We start from the raw sequence: 23,131 nt of genomic DNA, 5'->3' as shown, positions 1-23,131 counted from the left end.
GCCATGCTCACCTTCTGCCTTACTGGCGCTGCATGGGTGTTCCACAGAGTTATGGTTGCAGTGCAACTTCACTGGTTGGGATACCAGTTTTCCCCTACCTTGACTACGCGCGGTTGAAGGCAGACTTGTGACAGATATGGATCACCTCCAGACATCGGCGAACCTCCATCACTGGGGTTCTTGAGCAACGGGCTGAAGTCTCACCTGCCACCTTCGTAGAGTCTCTCCTTTGTAGTTCTTCTGCATACCCTGCTCTACAGGGCTTTCCGACAACCTAAGGTATTAAGTTTATGATACTGATGTTTTAACCACAGTCCTGGATCTCCGTGAGAGTGGCTCTAAGACTTGTTGGTCTGTTGTCCTCATGCATCTTACTTGTACCCTTCACCAGGTAACACATGTGGGCTCTGCAGTAGGAACTAAAGTCCAGCACCAAGGAAACTTGTTGGATATTATCCAGAATTCGGAGGAGACTGTACAAGATGTCCAGTGGTGCCTTCTCGACCGCAATCTGACAAGCAGCAGACCCCTCTCCCTTCCCTTTCCCCACCAAGAGTTCAAGGTGTTTACGGATGGGTCCCTGGTGGGTTGGGTCAGTCTCCTGAAAGAGTAGAAGATATCTGGCGGAAACCCAGCCCCACATAAATCTATTGGAGTTACAGGCCATTCACTTGGCGTTAAAGTCTTTACTGCTGTCCATCACTCACAAATAACACCACTGTGGTATTGCAGTAAGCAGTGTAGAGTGGGGTCCTGAATCATGTGCAAGGAGGCCTAACTCCTCTGGAGTTTGCTGTAGCATTGTGGTATTTTCCTGATAGTGAATCACCTGACAAAATCTGCTGGTGGCACCTGGCTGATCATAAATGGTGGCTACATCCTGGGGTGGTGCAGGGCATCTTCTACCAGTGGGAGAGACCCTTGGCCAGATCTGTTTGCCTCAGTTGAGAACATTCAGTGTCACAAATTTGGAGTTCCTAACAATTGTCTCTCTAGGAGACTCATTCAGACCAGAGTGGAGCACAGGGCTCCTATACACCTTCTGCCTCTGCATTTTCTGCCCTGCATTCTGAAGATCTTGAACAACCGGGCCCATGTCATCCTGGTGGCTCCAGATGAGGCCAGGAAGAGAGTTGTACCCGGAACCTCTGGGTATGGGCATTTGCCTCTTCAGGACGACCTTCTGCCAATGCAGCAGCACCGGGTTCTACATCCAAACCTGCGCAATCTACACCTCAATGTGTGAAAATTGAGCAGCAGCTGTTGACTGCAGGCTTTTCATTACCCTCCTAGAGCAGGCAATTCATTACCACTCAACATTCTTTGCCCCGTCTCATCCCTCAAAAGAGGAGAAGAGACTCCATCACCTGGACCCAAAAGTGCACTAAGCTTCTACATTGATTGCACGAAAGATCATCTAGTAGACAATCAGCACTGGTGGTAATCTGGGGTAAAGAACAATGAGGTGGTGCGGCCAGTGCTTAATTAGTAAAAAAAAAGAAAGTGCCAGTGCCCTTCTCTGGAGTTCACTGCAGCTTGCACCACCCTTTGCCACTGCCAGCGCAGCCAATGAAAATAGCAACACAAGTACTAACCATCACACCAAAGCTATAAGAATGGTATGGACGTAATGAAATTAGTCATTTTTATTTTATATTGAATTCATAAAAACTGTCATGCTCATCTCTAAATCAGACAGACAGCACCCTCATGTGGCAGTCTGTTATAAGTGCCGGTGTTGACTAATAAGTGCAGAGTACTTGAAACCACCGGCTCAAATTAAGACATAGGTGCAAAAAAGGACTCTGTCACAGTGAATAGTCCTCTGCATAAAGACCTGCTTTGTACTGCCCAAGAAGCAGCCTCCAGAAGGTTGCTACCTCTGCTTTGGCACAACTTGGGTGTCAGTGCGTACGTACACCATGCACAACTGCTGTGACAGCCAGTGCGACACAAAGGACATTTTACCCTTTTGGTTGTGCAGGATCTTTTGGTTTGGGTCCACTCCACAAGCCCTCCACCTTTGGGAGTTAATTTTCTAACCTTAAGTAATCTACGGTTAGAAGTATCTGTTAGAAGAAAAAGTTACCTTCAGTAACGTTCTTTCTGGTGCATAGTCTGTTTAATCACAGATTCCTAACTACCCTTCCACCTCCCCATTCAGTGGAGTGGCCTCTTTTTACTATCTAAAAAGTCCCAATTTAGAGCTCTCCACACTGGTACCTCTGTGCTCTGCGTTCGCGAGTGCGAGGAGAGTCAAGCAACACCTGACATCGCTGGGCAGGGACGACACTTATGTGCTGCTCTGTCACATCTGGGTTTGAACAAGCCAACGCGGAGTCGCACAATGCCACCTAGTAATGCACAGGAGCACTGCTATGAACATTTCTGGATTCAGTCTGGCACCTTGCGATTATTCTGAAGGTGAGGTATGTGCGGTTAGAAAGAGTATTCACCAGAACGAGAATTACTGAAGGTAAGTAACTTGTTCTTTTTGTGCCTCCTCCTTATGCCAATTTCTTATCTAGACACAGGTAGTATTGTAGTTTAATCTTATTGCCCTTTTCCATCCATCTATTTATCCTTTTCCTCATCCATCAGTGAGTGTTGAGCATTTCCTTCATTTGGGAGTCTTAGAGGGGTCTTATCAGTTCAGTTTAGAAAAACTTTATTTTGGTCAATAAGACCATAAAAGTATATATACATTTCATTAAAAGATAAAATATCCACTTATTTAAGATGGTGACGTGGGCTACATGGAACGTGAAGGGCCTGAATTCACCCCAGAAGAGACAGCAGGTCCTGAAGTACATTGTGGATCGGCAGGTCAAGGTAGTTGCTCTGCAGGAAACGCATCTTACAAGGGAGGACGTGGGTAGGCTCAAGCATAGGGCTTTCCCGCAGATTTTTCACTCAGCGGCCACCACCAAACACAATGGAGTGGCGATATTGTTCCACAGCTCGATGCCATTCCAGATAGTGGACTCACAGAGAGATAAGGAGGGGAGATGGCTCATGCTCAAGGGGCGGCTTCAGGGCCAACTATGCACCATTGCGGTTGTGTATGCTCCGAACACGGGCCAGGCGGTGTTCACAGCTCGCATGTTGGGGTCCCTGGGCGGATTCGCGGAGGGCCCCATCATTCTGCTGGGGGACTTTAATTGCCTGTGGGATGGTGTCCTAGACGGCTCTCACGTGGCGGGGGCAAGATCATCAGTGTTTTCCAAGCGAGTCAAGGACCGCTTCGATTCCCTCGGGCTGCGGGATGGGTGGCGGGCTCTCCATGAGACGGCAAAAGACTACACTTTCTACTCCCATGTCCACCGGACTTACACTCGCATAGATTACATTTTCATTAGTCAGGCATTAGTGGGGAAGGTGGCAGGGGCGCAGATTCTCCCCATTTTGGTCTCGGACCACGGGATGGTCCTATTGGAGCTTCAGTGGGGGGAGCGGGGTCGTGGCAGGTGGTACTTTCCGGGGGCCCTCCTGCGAGACCAAGTGCGGAGAGTGGAATTGACCGAGGCCATAGGGGAGTACTTCCAGGACAACCCGCCTGCTGACACCTCACATCAAAATACATGGGATGCCTTCAAGGCGGTGATGAGGGGCAAATGTATCCAACTACAGGCGTCGCTGCGGCGACAACAAGCATTGGAGCGGGAGGCACTGGAGGAGGAACTTAGGGGGTTGGAGGGCAGACATAAAGATAAACCCACTCGAGCCCTGCAGCGACAACTCACGGCGGTGAGGGGTAAATTGCGGGCGATATATAGCGCCAGGGCGGAATATACCTTGCTGAGGCTGCGCCACGCGGGGTATGAACAGGGGGACAAGGTGGGTTCTCAGTTGGCCCGAAAGCTTCGCATTCAGCGGGCAAAATCCTATGTGGAAGGCATTCGGGTTGGGCCAGACCGAGTCACACACGAGGAGGCAGCGAAGACCAGAGCCTTTAGGGATTTTTATGGTGAGCTGTATGGGGGGAGCTCGCTGGCGCACGACGCGCAAACGGCATATCTTGATGGGGTGGAGTGCCCCCAGTTGTCAGCGCTGGACCGGGACCGGCTGGACGAACCGATTTCCGTGGAGGAGGTGCGAAATGCCATAAAGCGTCTCAAGCTCCACAAGGCACCTGGGCCCGACGGCTATACCGCCCACTTTTATAAACACTTTGTGGACGAGCTCGCCCCGCATCTGACGGCTCTGTTTCGGGCGGTGGCGAAGGAGGCAAGAGTGTCCAAATCAATGGCAGAGGCGGTGATTACGGTCCTACCTAAACCGGGCAAGGACCCGCTGGTGTGTGCATCATACCGCCCCATAGCACTTCTGAACCTAGATGCCAAGCTCTACTCCATGATCCTAGCTAGCCGCCTCGATGACCTGCTGCCTCGATTGATCCACCCGGACCAATCGGGCTTCATTAAAGGGCGCCAGACGCGCGATAATATACGGCGTACCATCCACCTTATTGAGAAATCATCCAGATTTAAGATCCCAGCGGTGCTAGTAGGATTGGACGCTGAAAAAGCGTTCGACCGCGTAGATTGGCCCTTCCTCTTCTTAACCCTGCAAAAATTTGGGTTCGGGGACGCTTTTATGGAGATGGTGCGAGCCAACTACAGCCATCCCTCCGCGAGAGTAGTGGTCAACGGGACCCCTTCCGAGCCCTTCCAGCTGACTAGAGGTACTAGACAGGGGTGCCCGCTGTCCCCTCTGCTTTTCGCCCTCAGCATAGAGCCACTAGCCATTCGGGTGAGGGAGAATGCTTCCATTAAAGGGATCCGATTTGGAGGGGAGGATCACAAAATCTCCCTCTTCGCGGATGATATTCTGCTGACTATGGGGGAGCCACAGGTCTCTCTGCCCGCAGTGCAGGAGGAATTGAGGGACTTTGAGAGAGTGGCAGGGTTCAAGGTCAACATGACCAAATCCTACATACTCAATCTCACGCTCTCGAGAGCGGAGGTGGCCTTGCTCAAAGCCCAGACGACGCTCTCATGGGCCCAACACTCGCTACAATATCTAGGGGTACAGCTGACACCGACGGTTTCGGGACTGTACGGGGCCAACTACACCACAGTTTTGCCACACTTGCGGCAGGAGTTGCGGCGGTGGACGCCCTTATACATATCCTGGTTGGGGCGAATCAATGCGGTAAAAATGATGGTGCTGCCCCGGATCCTTTACTTGTTTCAGGCCTTGCCGATCCCGCTGGAGAAGGCATTCCTTCCGCAGCTGAAGACACTGATCACTCAGTTTGTATGGCAAGGAGGGAGGGCTCGGCTCCCCTTCACGGTGCTTCGGAAACACAGGACGGATGGAGGGATGGGGCTGCCGGACTTTGAGCTATACTATCAAGCGGCCCAATTGCGGGTCGTGCTGGAATGGACGGTACGGGAGTCGGAGAAGCATTGGCTTCATATGGACCGGGCGATAGCCGGCAGGTCCATCTGGGACCTGCTGTGGAAACCGAGGGGAGATAGACCGCCGAATGCATATCTTAGCACGCCAACGCGCACTACATTGGAGGTTTGGGATAAAGTCACGCGGAGGGAGGGGTGGACGACATTCCCTTCCCCTTATACCCCGATACACTTTAATCCGGCCTTTGCTCCAGCCAGAGAGGAGGGTCCCTTTGATGGGTGGCGAGAGGGAGGGTGCCTAAAGCTGGCGGACCTATTCGATAAGGGGGCGTTCCGCTCGTTCCAGAACTGTAAGAGTGAGTTTGGGGTCCCCCACAGTGAGCAGTTCCATTATTTGCAGCTCAAACACTGGGCCACGGCGCCGCCGTTCAGGGAGGCGGGCTGCCGGAGCCTTACGGAGGTGGAGAAGCTGGTGCTGTCACGGGCAGGCTCGACGAAGGGGGCGATTTCGTCTCTCTATGGGATGCTGCTGACTACACTACACACACCCAGGGCCAGACATATGGAATTCTGGGAGCGTCTCCTGGGGAGGGAGGTCACTGAGGCTGAGTGGGGGGGCCTGTGGCGGGACATTCCTAGGCACAACTTGTCGGTAGGCTTGAGGGAAGCTCACTACAAGACCATCTTTGATTGGTACCTATACCCCACAAAATTGGCTAGGATCTTCCCGGGGACCTCTGCACTCTGCTGGCGGGGATGTGGTCTCCTCGGGGATTTCAAACATATCTGGTGGGACTGCCCTAGTATTCAACCTTTCTGGGCAGAAATTTTAGCGCAGATTAAAGAGATTTTGGGCTTTGAACCCCCCGGGGACCTTGCTCATGTCATCCTGGGTCTTCGGGGAGAGGACTGGGAGGGAGTGTCCAGGGGAGATAAAGCTATATGGTGGCTCTGCGTGGGGGCAGCTAAACTCACGGTGGCAGCCGCGTGGAAGAAACAGGCTGCTCCCGCTCTGTCACTGTGGCATGCCCGCCTGTGGCGCCTGCTTTCGATGGAGCGCTTGGCGATGTGCTTTAGGGAGGATCCCACAGCCTTTGAGGAGTCCTGGGGCTCGTTGCTGACCTACCTATCTAGGGGCCTCCCGTCAGCCGTCTTCCCGCCCGCATGGAGGGCGATGCGTCTCTTCCGGACCTGGCTTTCCCCGGACTGAAACGGTTTCCCTTTTTTGTCATTTCGGACGCTATGCAGCAGCCTCTGGGGGGGGGGTGGCGGGAGGGGGGCAGTGGGGGGGGTGGGGGGTGGGACGGGGTACCAGAGGAGTCTGAGGAGGGGTTCCCCTGGGTCGCACATGGAGCATCTGAACCACCTATGGGGCATTCTGTAGATACCTAGGGCCGGGGGACTCCCGGCAGTTACTTGTTATTGTTTGACTGTGCTTGTGCAAAGCTACTGTTGTTCTGAAAATCAATAAAAACGATTGCTATAAAAGATAAAATATCAAATAAAAAATAAAATAATAAAAGGAATCCATCCAACTTACAAAGAAGCATGTGCATCATCTTGATATTTCATAGAGCAGTCTACAGTAACACATGTCCGACTCTATTGACCTCCTTAAAGTGCATGTGCAAAAAATGTGCAATTACAAACAAGAATTACCGAGAAAGGCAAACTTCTCATTATGGCTGTAGAAGTACAATTGGTTTTAGACAACATTAAGGTGCTTTGCTGAGGTCGAAGAATGGTGCATCCAGGTAGATCATATCACTTGCAGGGAAGAAGTAAAAGCTTAGTGCACCAATAAAATTAGAGTTTAAGACATAAAAGACTTTAAAAATTAGATTAAACCGTTATCAGGTGGGGACATTATGTGCACTTGTGGCTTTGATAACAGATTTAAGAGACCAGTGTCTATGTCACATTGAAATTAGAAATCGGGATACAGAGAATGCAATGGGTGTACGGGTGTCAGTTTTCAGGACTCTAAATGCAGCCCCACAATGCACGAACCCTAGATTCCTATAAGCCAACGCTGCCTAACTAATTTATAGCCAGGGCAAAAAAAGAAGACCTGGAGCTCTGACTTCCTCACAGTTGCAGGCAGGGCACCCTCGGAAAGCTGTCTTTGACCATTTACATAAAAAAGCACGAAGCGGCAGGGTATCAGGTCTAAACTGAACAATCTGAAAGAGACACATTAGTGATAGATTCCTTACCTTAGAATATCCCCAGACGTCAGACTGGATCCGGAAAGTTTTTTCGTTAGCAGTACCCCTGCGCGTCAGTAGATGGCGTCGTGCGGCTCCACGTCCATCGCTGGCGTCGTATGCGCCGAGATGACGTCACGGAGACTGCTTCGGCACCACCAATGCGCGTTGACGTCAGTTCTTCCTTTTTCTGCACCAGTAAGCGCAGATCCAGTTAGAGCACGTACCTCAGTCACTTTTTGAGACTTTTGTCTCCTGTCAGTCTACTCTGGTGCACGTAGGGATGCCTAGTTTTAAGTGTTGTGAGGCCTGCCGTTGCAATATGTCGGTGGCGGACCCCCATGACGTCTGTCTCTACAGCCTGGAGAGCGACCACGACTCCCGGGCCTGCATGGACTGTTTGACCATGGCCTCCGGTCCTGGGGCCGCTCCAGGGAATGCTCGCGGGGCCACCATCATCGCTCCTCGGGCCCCAAGTCTTCACCCTCGGATTTGGGTAAGAGACGACACAAAAGAAGTCGAAGAAGCGTTGTCGCTCTCCAACGTCCCCCCGTCGATCCCCGGATGCGGACGAGGGGGACAGAGGTTCTGCCCCTGCGGCTCCTTCGGAGCCCGGGAGTCCCGCGGCCTACCCACCTTACCCGGGTCCGTCGGCGACTCCTGCTCAGGTGCAAGATGCCACCTTGGACCGCCTGTTTAGGCCTCGGGCTCCTGCCGGCGTGCCCTCGGGCCCTGTGGTCCTGTGTCAGGATCCTGCCGGCGACTCTGGCCCGGTGCCGCAGGATCCTGCACCGCTGGCTCCGGCCACGGCACCACAAGGTCCCACGCTGCCGGCTCCGGCCCCAGCGCCGCCCTCTGCTCCGCCTCCAGCGCTGCTGTGGGTACCATTTGTCCCGCTCCTGCCCAGGTTCTCGGACACTTTTGTCCCTACCTCGGCCTCCCACGGGGGCCCCGGTGGATAAGAATGTCACCAGGCGTCATCACCCGGCGCCGGGTGACCCTGCCTTTCTGGCCACTCATCCTACGCCCGAGAGCCTGGTCATACAAGCTTCGGCGTCCCAGAGTGCCTTTCCCACTGCTCCGCCAGTTAAGGACTCTAAGAAGCTGGAGCAGTTCGGCAAGCGGTTGTTCTCTTCGGCCAGCTTAGGGCTGCGGTCAGTGAACACCGCGTGCCTCTTGGGCTGCGATTTCGACACGGTGTGGGATGCCGTTGCACAGGTGTTGCCTCAGTGTCCTGAAGAGGCCCAGGCTGTGCTGTCTCAAGCTGTTGCCGAGGGTAAGGATGCGGCTAGGTTCACCATTCGGTGTGGTTTTGGACACCGCGGACTCACTGGGTAGAGCCATTTCTACAACTGTGGTGCTTCGTCGCTAACCTGGTTGAGATCTGCCGGGTTCTTGCCAGATGTTCAAAGCTTACTCATGAACATGCCCTGTGATGGCACCCACCTGTTTGGCAATAAGGCCGACAGTGCGCTGGAGCCTTTTAAGGACTCGCGGGCTACGGCCAAGTCCTTGGGTCTTTCCACGAAAAGCCCAGCCACTCCTTGTTTTCGTTCCTTTCGTGGCAACGGCAGGGGCGCCCAGGCACGTTCCTTCAGAAAGCCTGTGCAGACTCAACCGCAGCACGGACGTTGCTTCCGCAGGGGCGGGTCTGGGAATCCAAAAGGGGGGGTCAGTCCAGCTCCGCCCCCACTGCTTCTGCCTCCAAACCTTCCTATCCGAGCTTTGTGGAGCACCCCACCCCAGTGGGTGGCAGGATCCGCCATCACCTCCCCCTCTGGCACGCTGTCACATCGGACACGTGGGTGCTGCAGATCATCCGCAAGGGTTACTCCCTTCCCTTTAAGTCCACCCCTCCAGCCATGCCACCTCAGTTTCACCGCATGTCGGGGGATCACTTGGCGACTCTCCAGCAGGAAGTTACGACCCTCCTAGCCAAGGGGGCCATTGTGTGCGTTCCGGGGCTGGAAGTAGGGAGTGGTTGTTATTCCACTACTTTCTGGTCCCCAAGAAGGACAAAGGGGGTCTACGTCCCATCTTGGACCTCTGGAACGTCAACCGCTTCCTCCGGAATTAGAAGTTCAAAAGGCTGACTCTGGCTCAGGTCTTGGCTGCCCTCGACCCTGGAGACTGGATGGTAGCGTTGGACTTGCAGGACGCATATTTTCACATCTCCGTCCTGCCGGCCCGCCGGTGTTATCTGCGGTTCACGGTAGGCTGCGAGCATTTTCAATTTGCCGTGCTCCCCTTCGGCCTCACCAGCGCCCCTCGGGTGTTCACGAAAGTGAAGGCGGTGGTCGCAGCTCATCTGCGCAGGTCAAGGATGTCAGTCTTCCCCTACCTCGACGACTGGTTGTTGAAGGCGGACTCGCCCCAGACAGTCGTCTTCCACCTTCAGACCACAGCCGATCTCCTGCATTTGCTGGGGTTTTTCATCAGCGTGCCGAAGTCACACCTGAGTCCCTCTCAGCTGCTCCCCTTCATAGAGGCGGTTCTGGATTCAACGTGGTTTCGAGTTTATCCTCCCGAGCAGCGAGCCTGGGATATTCATGCTATGATTCCGATCTTTCGGCCTCTATCCCGGTTTTCAGTCAGGATGACCCTCCGGCTCCTGGGCCTGCTGGCCTCCTGCATCCTGCTGGTGCAAAATGCCAGATGGCATATGCGGGCTCTGCAGTGGGACCTGAAGTTCCAGTGGGCGCAGCATCAGGGCAACCTGTCCGATTATGTCCAGATCTCGGAGGGCACTGCACGACAGTTGCAGTGGTGGCTCAAGAATCGTGATTGGGTCAATGGCAGATCCCTCTCCCTTCCCCAACCGGAGCTCACAGTAGTGACGGACGCGTCCCTCCTGGGATGGGGAGGCCACTTGGGAGAGGCGCGGATCAGAGGACTCTGGTCTCCGGCGGAGTCCTGGCTCCATATCAACCTTTTGGAGCTGCGGGCAATCCGACTGGCACTGAAGGCATTCCTTCCCTCTGTCTGGGAAAGAGTGTGGTGCAGGTGTTCACAGACAACACCACCGCCATGTGGTATTGCAACAAACAGGGCGGGGTGGGGTCGTGGACCCTATGTCAGGAGGCTCTGCGCCTCTGGACATGGCTGTAACATCAGCCATGTCCCTTGGTGGTTCAACACCTGGCAGGTTCTCTGAACGCCAGGGCGGACAAATTCAGCCGTCGGTGCTTGATGGATCACGAATAGCGTCTGCACTCGGACGTGGGGCAAGGTCTCTTTCTACAGTGGGGAGAGCCTTGGTTAGATCTATTCGCCACCGAAGAGAATGCTCAATGTCATCAGTTCTGCGCGTTGGAATTTCCAAGGCGGCACTCGCTCGGCGACGCTTTTCGTCGCAAGTGAAGTTGCGGTCTGTTGTACGCCTTTCCGCCTATACCACTTCTGCCCAGAGTGCTGAAGAAGATTCGGCGCGACCGGGCCCAAGTCATCCTTGTGGCTCCGGACTCAGCATGAAGATACTGGTATCCCGAGCTACTCAGCATGGCAATCGATCCCCCGATCCGTCTGCCTCTTCAGGAGGATCTTCTGTCGCAGCAGCAGGGGACGGTCTTCCACCCGAACCTGTCCAGCCTCCACCTCCATGCGTGGAGATTGAGCGGCGGCAGTTGATGCCATTTGACTTGCCTCCTGAAGTCTGTGATGTCATTCTGGCAGCCAGGCGTCCCTCCACTTAAACTGTATACCCCTGCAGGTGGAACAAATTTGTGGCATGGTGCACAGCAAAGGCTGTGTGTTAGACTTGGGGGATCTCTGGTTGGCGCAAGGTTGCCCTTGTGTCAAGCAGGAACCCTCTCCTCTATGTCAGGGCGCAGGATAACCCCTTGTTGATGACCCTTGCTCACCCTCTAGGTGCGTGGCGTGAGCAGCCAAGGCGATTCCTCAGGCGTTGTTGGTTAAGCACTTACAATCACACACACAGTAAATACATCAATCCCCCCAGAAACAGACACCAGCCTTGGATATGTAGAAAAATACGCTTCTTTATGTAAAAATAGGTATATATATCTCAGCAGACTTATCACAAGACCAATAACGTTTTCGCTATGCCACCAAGTTATAAAGCAGGCAAATGTTCTTGGTTCGTAGCTTCAAATAGATACTTTGCAGTCTATTGCAAATGTTACTTGTGGTTCCAGTACTCACAGAGATCGGCTCCTGCGAACGGGGAAATAAGGCGTTGCGGGCCCCGAGCCCGATACTGGAACTCCTTTCGTGATGTGGAGAGTCGGCACAGGTCGGTGGGACTCTCAGCTTGGGAAGTGTCTTGGGTCCTCGATCAGCGGGTGTGGGCAGGTAGGCAGGCGCAGCCAGCGACCCTCAGCACGGCGGTGCAGGGGGGGTCTCCACAACGGGGGCGGCGCAGCCTGAGATGTCCGGGGATAGCGAAGCGGGGTCACAGGGCACGGTCGGTGCAGCTGGATGACCCGGCGTAGATCACAGTCGTCGGACGGTTTCCGGCGGGAGGGGTGATAGCGCGTTCAGCGCGCTCCAGTGGCAGGCGGTGACAGGGGTGCAGGCAACCTAGCCCGGGGACAGAGAGCGGCTCCAGACGGAGCGAGGCTCTCACGGGGTTGAGGCAGGCAAGCTCCTGAGTGTCACGGCCCTAGGAGGGGCGATGAGGGGCGCAGTCTCTTTCCAGCGGGATGCACACACGGCTCGAATCGGAGGATGAGCAAAAGCACAGAGAACCCACTGGTCCTGGGGTTCAGTTCAGGGGGCAAGCTCAGATCAATCCCTTGGAGAATGTTTAAAGCACAAAGCAGCAAAGTCTTTTCAGTAGTCTCTTCCTCTCCTTTCTCAGCAAGGCAAGCAGCAGGCCAGCTCCTCCAGCGTCTTCTTCTCCTTCTAGTCGGGCAGAGGTTCTTTGTGGTAAAACAGGATTCTGATTTCTTAGGAGCCAGGCTCCTACTTTTATACCATGATTCTTTTGTTCTTTAGCGCCAGGGGGCCTGGGCCTGGCTCAGTCCAGTTCTGGAGCACTTTGTTATGGTGACTCTGCTCTTTCCTTTCAGCAGCAGGGCAGAGACATCAGCCGCTCCACAGGGGGCGGCGCCGGCTTTGTGGTGGCAGAGCACAGGTCTATTCAAGAGTCAAGGTGTACTCCTCCCACCCATCCTGGTGTCACCTCTCTACCCACCACCTGGCAGCCAACCTGTCTCTGGGGATTCCCCAACCCTGCTCCTTACTGTTGCTAGGCAGAACACACACACACAGCAGAGGCGGACTGAAATGGCCAGGTCAGTAAATACTAACTTTCTAAAAGTAGTATTTACAAACCCAGAATAGTAAAATAAACTTGACTACAAGAAGTATTTTATTATTCTGAGTTCAGGCATACTAAACTTGACATTCTACCATGCTCTCTGAGTCCACTGGGGTCACAGCGTGTAGTGACTCCAGCAGCCCATTCTGGCCTATGGAGAGCAGGTAGCCTTCAATAGTGAAAAACGAAAATGGCTGTAATTCACTACTAAGACATGCCACACACATCAGGGCATGTCCTACCTTATGCCTACAATGCACCCTGCCCTTGGGCCTACCAGAGGGGTGGCTAATATGTAGGTAAGGGAAGGTGTAGGGACTGGCAAGTGGGGGCACTTGCGTAGTCAGCGCGACGGTCCCAGACCGCGCACAGGGTCTGCGGCGGCAGACCCTAGACACATTTTACAAGGCCGCTTTCTGTGGGTGGCTCAACCAGCGCTGCAAGCCCACCAGCAGCATTGGCATTCACAAGCCCTGGCACCCCTGGTGCACTTTACTGGGGACTGACAGTGAATCCAATAAACCAATCATGAACATCAATTAGAGGTACACTTTACCTAGGGAGCACTTGCACTGCGGCACGGATTAGCCGTGGCGCAGTGCCCTGAGCGGACAACACCAGCAAAACAATCGAGGCACACCATCAAAAAGTGGAAGGGAAACTCACGCCAAGGTGCCAGGTCTAACACTGTGGATCCCCTTTCCGCCCCTCTTTCGAAGGTTCTCCTCTTTTTTCTTTCCCTGGCCCAGCAGGGCTCTGCTCTGGGCACCATCAAGGGATATCTTTCAGCTGTTTCAGCCTTCTTGAGGCTTCCTGATCAGCCTTCTCTTTTCAAGTCCCCTGATGTCAATAGATTCTTGAAAGGCATTACTCACATGTTCCCTCCTGTTCCCTTTGTAATGCCTCAGTGGGACTTGAATCTGGTGTTAACTTATCTGATGTGCGCTCCCTTTGATCCACTTCATTACTGTCCTCTTCGTCTTCTGACTCTCAAGACTGCTTTCCTGGTTGCCATCACCTCTGCCAGAAGAGTGAGTGAGCTCCAGGCTCTTTCTTCTAAACCTCCTTTCCTCTCTGTCCATCCGGACAAGGTTGTTCTCAGGACTCGCCCTTCTTTTCTTCCTAAGGTGGTTACTGCCTTTCACATAGGGCAGTCCATTACCTTACCCACCTTCTTTCCGCATCCCTCGAAAGAGGAAGAGAGGCTCCACCGTCTGGACCCAAAACGTGCGTTCTCCTTTTATCTGGATCGCACAAAACAGTTCCGGGTGGACGACCAACTCTTCGTTGACTACGTAGGCGCTAACAAGGGGCGGGCAGTGCACAAGCGAACCATCTCTCGGTGGGTCGTTTTGTGCATTAAGGTCTGTTATTCCTTGGCTAAGAAGGATCCTCCGGTGGGGCTGAGGTCCCATTCCACTCGGGCCACAGCGGCTACTACTGCCTTGGGACGGGAAGTCCCTCTGCAGGACATTTGTCAGGCAGCAACGTGGGCCTCGCTGCACACGTTTGCCAAACATTACTGCCTGGACAGCCAAGTATGGAGAGACGGCTTATTTGGCCGTTCCGTTCTCCAGGACTTCCTGGTGTGATCTTGGTTCGCAGACCCACCACCGGGGTTGGTATTTCTGGGGTATCTATTCTAAGGTAAGGAATCTAACTAACCTGTTTCTTTCAGATGCACAAGTTACTTACCTTCGGTAACGATATATCTGTAAGAAACATTAGTTAGTTAGATTCCTTACCGCCCCACCCATACTCCCAAGTTCTGCGAACCGATATCTAGGGTTAAGGTCATCCCTTTCAGGGCCCTAGTTTCATGGCACCAGTGTCGGTGTCTTGCATGGCTCTGCGTTCCTGGCGCGGAAAGCTATGTACAGAACTGACATCAGCGCGCAAGGGCGGCGTCTAAGTACTCCGACGTCATCCCGATGACGGACGCAGAGCTGCAGACAACGCCTATCGACGCGCAGGGGTACTGCTGACGAAAAATCTTTCCGGATCCAGCCTGACGCCTAATGACTATTGTTTGTTACAGATATATAGTTACCGATAGTAAGTAACTTGTGCTTTATATCTTCTCACTTTCAAGACGGCTTTTCTGGTAGCTATCACCTCTGCCAGAAGGGTGAGTGAGCTCCAGGCTCTTTCTTTTAAACCTTTCTTTTCTGTTCATCCAGACAAGGTGGTTTTAAGGACCCGTCCTTCTTTTTTCCAAAGGTTGTCACGCCCTTCCACATCGGGCAGACCATCACCTTGCCCACCTTCTTTCCCCCTCCCGAGAGAGAGAGGAAGAGAGGCTCCACCGTCTGGCCCTGAAACGTGCACTCTCGTTCTATCTGAAGCGCACACAGCAGTTTCGGGTGGATGACCAGCTGTTTGTTGGCTACGTGGGCGCCAAAAAAGGTTGGGCTGTGCACAAAAGGACCATCTCTTGGTGGGTCGTTCTGTGCATCAAATCATGTTACTCGTTGGCTGTGGTTACTGTGGGGCTGCGTGCCCATTCAACCAGGGCAACGGCAGCCACTACTGCCTTAGGACGCGGCGTTCCCTTACTGGATATTTGTCATGCAGCTACGTGGGCCTCGCTGCACACATTTACCAAGCATCACTGCCTGGACAGTCAAGTCCGGAGAGACGGCTTCTTTGGCCGTTCTGTTCTCCGTGACTTTCTGGTGTAAACTCTTTGCAGAGCCACCACCGGGGTTGGTATTGCTGGGGTATTTATTCTAAGGTAAGGAATCTATCACTAACGTGCCTCTTTCAAATGCAAAGTTACTACTTGTGTAACAATATATCTGTAAGAGACATTAGTTAGTGATAGATTCCTTACCGCCCCACCCATCCTACCCATTCTGCAAACTGATTTCTAGGGTTAAGGTCATCCCTTTCAGGGCCCTAGTTTCATGGCACCAGCGGTCAGTTTCTTGCATGGGTCTGCATTCCTGGTGTGGAAAGTCGTGTACAGAATTTTGTAATACCTCCAGTTGTCTGGGCTAACTTAAGCTTAGTTTTGGCTAGTTGCAGCCCCCCACTCCATATTTTCTGTCAGGGTGACACCCAGATATTGAAACACCGCCACCCTCTCCAACATAGTGCTGTTTAGACACAGATTGGGGAGGGATGTCTTGGCTGGGTTGAAGACCATGAACTTGATCTTCTGGGTGTTGATCTCCAGCCCTCTGTTGTTGCAGAATGTAACAACGCTATCTAATACCCTCTGGATGCCCATAGGAGATTTTCACATTAAAAGGGTGTCATCCTCAAACATCATTGCTGGGACCTTTGTACCTGCCAGCTTAGGGGCATCGTTGTCTTTTACCACAGTGAGTTGGGCAACCAATGCGTTGACAAAGTGGCAAAACAGGGTAGGTGGGAGCACGCACCCCTGCCTTACTCCTCTGTCGACTAAAAATCAGGAAGTTATTTCACCTCCTTTCACTCACCTTACTTGGGCAAAATGTCTTTCATGCAATCTAATGAGCACGCTCGGAAGATGGCAGGGGATCCCCATGTCTCTAAGTACCCCCCCATAATTTAGCTTTGGGCACCAAATCAAAAGCCATCTTCAGATCCACAAAGATCAAATAGAGTAGTATTGAAGTTTAATCTTATTGCCTTTTTCCATCTATCTATTTATCCTTTTCCTCATCCCTCAGCGAGTGTTGAGCATTTTCTTCAGTTGAGTCTTAGAGGGGTCTTACCTATTACTCAGTGAGATTTCAAGAGTTCAGGATTTGTGGCAAGTTGTTAATTGGTTTGAAACATAGGAGCTTGCCAAGATTCACCTGTCTAGGATTGAAGCACATTTGTTGAAAAAAATAAAGTGCTTTCTTGGCTCCGTTAAGAGGAGTTAGTTGACAAAGCAGTTCTACAGTAATTAATATTTATTAACTCTGCCCCACCTCATGTGATGCTGTTTCAGGAGTCGTTCATGATACAGAGTAGGCGGGAAGGAGAAGATTGTTACTTATATTTGGTAACAATCTGACTGATGGACATGTACCTTCTTGTAAATTCAACATCTAACTTCCCATCTGCTGCAGATCTGACATTTATAGGTTGAAATCATTTTAGGTTGTAGGTTTATTTTCTGTTGGTGGAGTGGGTGAACATGTGAAACTGGTGTCATCAACACAGTGCTCCCTTTATGATCATGAGTCATCACATCCAGAACTTGCCATCAGGCCCATTTGTATCTGGTGCTACAAAAGCGCCCCTTGTTGCTGTTAAACTGTAATTGCAGAAAAGTTGTCCTAATGGAGTCTGAAGCCCGTGGCAATTTTGTGATGAGCAGTCGTACTAGTAAATATAAATCCATCTGAGAGAACGTTACCAAGGGTAAGTAACTTATTCATTGGAAATATGGAAATCCTATACTAATCACCATGTACAGTATTGGTTAATTAAGGTGGAAAGTGGCAGTTAGTGTTTTTTTTATCTTTATAAAATGATTTTTCAAGTTTTCCATAACCTTTTGTAATCAGTGATGGACCAGTTCATTGATGACTATATAGAGGAAACCAACAACGAAATTGAAAAGTATAACAAAGAGCTGGAACAGCAAGAATATCATGATGTCTTTGAGCACAAGATGTAATCGAACATATTTCTGTTCTGCAATGTTGCTTAGTTCCCAAATACTGATCATTTTCGAGTCATGTTATTCATGAAAAGCATTCACTCCTAATGATATAAATGCAGTTTTTTGAAGGCCTTATGTCCGTCCCTTTGATAAAAGTGTATAGTGCTATAGAAATGCATTGTTTGCAATGTCCAGCTATTTGCCTTTTCTACCTTCATCTAATTCATAACACAGTGTTTAGTATTGTTTGCTCATTTTGTAAACAGCTTATAAGTTAGAAAATAGAAGACTAAAAATGCACATACCCTATTTCTGATGGCCCTTTTTAAATGTGATTCAAACAAATGTTTAGATACAAACATTGGGACCAAAGTGTACACAATAAATTAAAAGTTCGGCTGTTAAGAACTTAACATTCCAAAGCTTGTAAAAGGGCCAGCTCACAACAATATTTGCAACAAATGGTAGAGCACATACAGAATGATCTATCGGGGGATCACACTTATTATGTATCAGAAGTTAGAATGTGTCCTTTTCCAGTAGGTAGACTTACTATAGGGAAATCCCAAGTCTCAGTTATCCTGTTTTTTTTACTGTTAATGTTTACTGGACAGTTGCTTTGCTAACAGTAAAGCAGGGTTCCCAGAAAGGCTATAACTCACCGCAGATGTTGTGGTGACAGTGTACTGCATTTATTTGATAGTGTACTAAATTTATCATGATGTCATATATGCAGCAACCCTTGTCTGACACACTTTTTTGTGGCAGTCTTAAATCCGTCCCATGGGTTGACATTGCACATCACCTACCAAAAGGTGGATTTGAAATTCAAACTTTAAACACCCTGGCTATGCATAAAATAGATTGAAGCTGTTGCTGTACAATTAACATTGAAAAAAGAAAAAAAGGTATTGGTCAGTTTTAGTAACTTCATCTGAGGTGCACAATGTCTCATGAAATAGGTATAGAATGCACATTCTGAAAATTCAGTTGGGCAGTTCTAGAATGTGTCTCCTCTACTCCATATATTTGTTTAGTTTGCTCTCTGGCAACAAAAAATGCAAAGTCAAATTACTTAATCCTGGCAAATACTGTTTTATTTGTAAAGCACATGTTTCATGTACCTTTTCAAATTGTAACTGAACAGGTGTTGTCTTAAAACCTATGAAGTGCCAGACTGTTTTACAATTTTTCTTTAATATTGTGTTTGACATCAATATTAATCACATAGTCTTTCATATTTGTGAAAACAGAATAGCTTTTCGTTTAGTGGTGTGAGTGATGGAACCTTTACTGTTAAGTATGGTGCTAAATATGGTTGTTTGTACCAACAATTGAGTAGTTCCTCTCTTTAAAAATTTTTAAACTGTTACAGGCATGTTAGTTGCTTACATCTTTCCTTCCTGTAAAGAAACTGTGACTTAAACATCAAACAGGTTGTTTTAATCCTAGCAGCCTTGAGACTTAACAGTTTCTTTTGTAATATTGGATGCTCTAAAATAGATAACAAAAGTCTGTTTGTAATATTCTTCAAACTTTGATATGTACTAGCTAAATGTAATATATAGGGGAGTGCCCTAGTTAGGAAATAGTTGCTAAAGCTTGCCCAAATTCATTATAGTCCTCAACTAGAAAACATAGGCGATAGTGATTATTCAGCAATATGATGTATCCCCTTTGCTGGATTCTAGAATAGAAATGTAGATTCTTAGTTGATGTACATTCAATTTTAAGTGGCTGTAATATTAGTTACTACTGCATACTTACACTCATTTTTTGATTCTCTTGAAGGGCCGTTAGATGTAGAAATGTACTGTACTTTTCATGCACTAAGGACTTTAACGTATGTGAATTCCTTATATGCAAACAATTTGTTGTTCGTTTTTGCAAGTTGAATTTAATAGGAGCAACACATATAATGGCTTGGGATCAACACTCATTAAAATGTGGCATCCCTTAGTCTTTCAGTAAGATACCTGTTAAAGTTGACTTATTGCACATTAGTTAGCAGTGGAATTTATGTGAATCAACAGTGTTTCAAGCAAGGGTATAAAATGAGCCATTTAGGAAGTATTTGAATAATTTAGTTTATAACAAAAATATCATACTATTATGATTTGTTAAAAGATGACAAAGCAAGTTAGGCAAGATATTGCATTGCAATATCTAATTGTAGCTCTACCTTAACACTGCTAGATCATTTTTCACTGTTAGTCTAATTTTGTACAAAGCTAGTCATATGTATGTGAGCAAAAGCCATATATTTAGAATAGCTTTTTTTTGTTTTTTGTTTTTTTAAATCAAAACATACGTAACTTAGACATATAAGAGTTGAGGCAGTGAAGGTACAAACTATCTCTTCTCTGGACATGATAAGCTACGTAGGTTCTAAGTGCAATTTATTAATTGAAGTAGAAACAATTTCAGTAGTTTAATTGCTGCTGGTCTCTAATAACTTAATGTTGTGCAGCTTACAAAGTCAGTCTCGTCAAGTAGTAAGGGACTAATTGGTGCCTGTTTTTTGGAGTGAATTATTGTCGAACAAATGCCATAAAGTGCAAAACCAATGAACAAAGTACTGTAGGACACTGCACACAAACCAGTTCTTAGAGGTGCCAGGAGAGTGTTATCAACCTGATGATATAAATACTATTTAGTGCATGCTAAGTGGTAATGATAACCTTGTAATCTGATCAAGACCTTTCACCAGACTGGTACTATTTCAGTGAAGATGTTGATTATTTTTTGGTATAGAAAAATGTTATTACCTCAGCCTTTAATATAAAACTGTAATTTGTGAAAAATTGCAGACAACTGTGACAGCTCTATTTTTTGAAACACAGCAGTGCCTTGCTTATGGCGCCATTGATGCACTAAATGGATGCGCAAAGTGATTGTCATTGGCTGTAATGTCTCTCCCCATGTTCGAAGGGGAAACAGTGATGGTGAAAGGACTTTAAAGAAATATACCTTAGTTTAAACTACTAGAACATACTGTAGAGGTAATTTGTAGGAAAATAACTCTTTGAGGACTAACATGTACAAAAAATGGAATTGTGATCTAATTAAACTTGTAGGTCCAGTGGCTGATAAATTTGTGCCATTGAACTTCACAAGTTAGCATATTTTTGCATTGTTCCTGTAAGAAATGTATGTTTACTGTATTGTCTCAGATTGAGGGGAATATTTTGTTTAAATATGATGGCTCAGAATTGTCTACTTTATAGGTTTTGTAACTATCGAAAAATTAAAATAGACAGTCTCTGTAAGCTGAAGAGAAGTTGAAAAAACAAGTGCCATTACACTGTGTCTATATTTATACCGAGTAACAAAACTTGCTAACAGTGACTTTTCCCCAGGCATTTTTTGTATTGCACAAAGTGCTTCAATAGAGTCCTCAAGGGGTTTATTACATGCTTTGCTGACCTTATTGTTCGCAGCTTGTTTTTATTATCACAGAGAGTGAGTGTGATTACAAGTTACTGAAGTTATAGGGAGGTGACACAAATGTGAGAAGCTTAAAGAGGGAACTCCTGCAACCTAAACTACCCAAGTGACCTATTTGAAACATTTGTTATTGTCTAATGCTGCTGATGTTGAGCTTGTTTGAGGTTCAGCGAGTTGTGAAATCAAATAGAACTGCTCAGTTACAGGGATAAGTTCAGTTGCATGTTTAAGGGTTCCCTATTAGGCGAATTTTGAGATGTTTTCTTCTGGATTTGCACAGCAACAAGCTCTGAACACCAAGAAGGTGTGTCCTTAAAAGGGAAAAACTTAACTAGTATAGAAAATTGTAAACTGTGAGTTGTTAGGAAGGCATTGTTGGTGTGATTTTAGCTAATTTAATGTACCTCAAAATATTAGTATGAGATTACCTAATTTTTTCATGGTTGTTTAATACTAATATGATAAATGATCTCACTTTACAATGTGCCAAATTCATTTTTTGTACTAGTTTTCAGTACTTGGAATTTTTGAAACTTGTTAAATTAAAAGCTTCTTTCTACAAATACTACTGTAACTTCAGTGAAACTGAATTGTGTGATTGAAGCTTATTTTGCGTTTTATTGTATTTATTACACTACTTGTTAAATATATATATTAAATTGCCTTCCATTTATTTTTTTATTGTTTTACATGTTTTTACCAGCAGTTGTGTGGATGTGTTGATTTTTACACTTGTAATTTGAATGTGATAAACAAACAAATAAACTATCTTCTGTTACGGGTTTGTTCTCATTTGTATTGTTTAATAAGTCTTCATTGAGAAGTGAATTAGAAAATGGTTTGAGGCTTGACTTAATAGGACTACACAAAGGTAACTAAAGCATTTAATCTTAGCTATAATATCACTGGCTCTCATTGTTACAAGATTGTGAATAAATTATAACATATTGAATAAAATACTGTATATTTTAGTGATAAGAGAAGGTCACAGCCATTAAACCTTTGATGGAGGACAGTGAAAGAGTCACTGTGTGTAAATAACTGGCACTTCCCAGTGAATTTCCAACACCAGTAAAGCCCCTTCCCTCTAGAAATGTTGGAAATTTGACAAAAAAATAGGGGCATGAAATCAACAACAGTAGGCAGACAAGGTAAAAAGGAAAGGTGTAGCTTAAAGGGGGTAACCATGAAGGTTTCACTCAGAGGAGAATGTATGTCTGATACATATTTCATACAAGAACAGTTGCTCCACACAATAAGGATAAGATTCTACAAACACTAGAGACAGAGTATACAAGTACCCTAAAAGATTGGGAACAATAGCGCTCAAATAGTCACAATGAAAAGAATTGGAAAACAGTTTCAAGAGGGGGACATGTTGGGGAAATTGCTAGCCTGGCTTCTAAGAAGGGATCAACCTCATACACATATAATGAAACTGCAAATGCAGACAGATACAATGGTGGGTGGTTATTTTGTAGGGAATACAAAATGCTTTTAAGGATTGGTTGGAAGTGGTTTTCCAGCAGACCCTAAATGCAGACACTAAGAATAAACACACACCTTAGGGGGCTACCAGTTTCAAGGATAAGCTACGACTAGAAATATATGTTGGACTCCCAGTTAGGCAGGCAGGAGATAAAAAAGGTATTGAGTAACATGAAGAAAGACAAGACCTCTGGTGGGTATAGGCTTATCCCTTGAGATATATCAAATGAAGTCTGGAACTCTATTGGTTAATCTATTGAAGGTGTCTCTTCCGACCTCAGTGCAGGAAACAGGTTATTATGAGTCCCAAACTTGATAGAGAACCATACGTTATACCTTCATACAAACCATTGTCTATGCTGAACACAGACGTCAAAATATTGAGTAAAACTGTGGCCTTTAGACTGGCACTAGTAATACCTGAGATTGCACTTCTTGATCAATCAGGGTTTGTGCCTGGCAGTAGCACAATACATAATGCTTAAATCATACAGTGTCCACCCAAGAAATTACTCATAGGCCTATGGCATTGGTGATGTTGGATGTAGAATGTGCATTTGACTCAATAGGCTTGGAGTACATCTGGAGGTACTCCCGCAGCACGGGACGCGCGCAAGCGTGCCCGTCTTAGACCGGAAGAGACTGGGTGGGGCTACTCCCCCTTTGTTTTGAATACGGATGACAGCCTGTTGGAAGAGCAAGCAATCAGCAACTTAACCCAAGGTTAGTGCTCACATAATTGACTTGCTTTTGTTCTCCC

At 48.1% G+C, this 23,131-nt stretch overlaps 1 protein-coding gene across 1 annotated transcript in view; it reads left to right on the top strand.

Annotated features, from left to right (window-relative positions):
• The window catches only part of DNAAF9 (dynein axonemal assembly factor 9), a 1,049,036-nt gene extending 1,027,371 nt beyond the window's left edge, over nucleotides 1-21,665 (top strand). The window contains exon 37 of the mRNA XM_085642690.1: nucleotides 17,339-21,665. Within this exon, the coding sequence (XP_085498816.1) occupies nucleotides 17,339-17,451 (113 nt within the window). The 3' untranslated portion in view covers nucleotides 17,452-21,665. The remainder of the gene's footprint in view (nucleotides 1-17,338) is intronic.
• The last annotated feature ends 1,466 nt before the right edge of the window (nucleotides 21,666-23,131 follow it).

This window comes from Triturus cristatus, chromosome 2_2 (genome assembly GCF_964204655.1).
Source record: "Triturus cristatus chromosome 2_2, aTriCri1.1, whole genome shotgun sequence".
NCBI classification, from domain to species: Eukaryota; Metazoa; Chordata; class Amphibia; order Caudata; family Salamandridae; genus Triturus; species Triturus cristatus.
The sequence above is the reverse complement of the archived record's forward strand: the minus strand, read 5'-3'. Positions and strand labels throughout refer to the sequence as shown.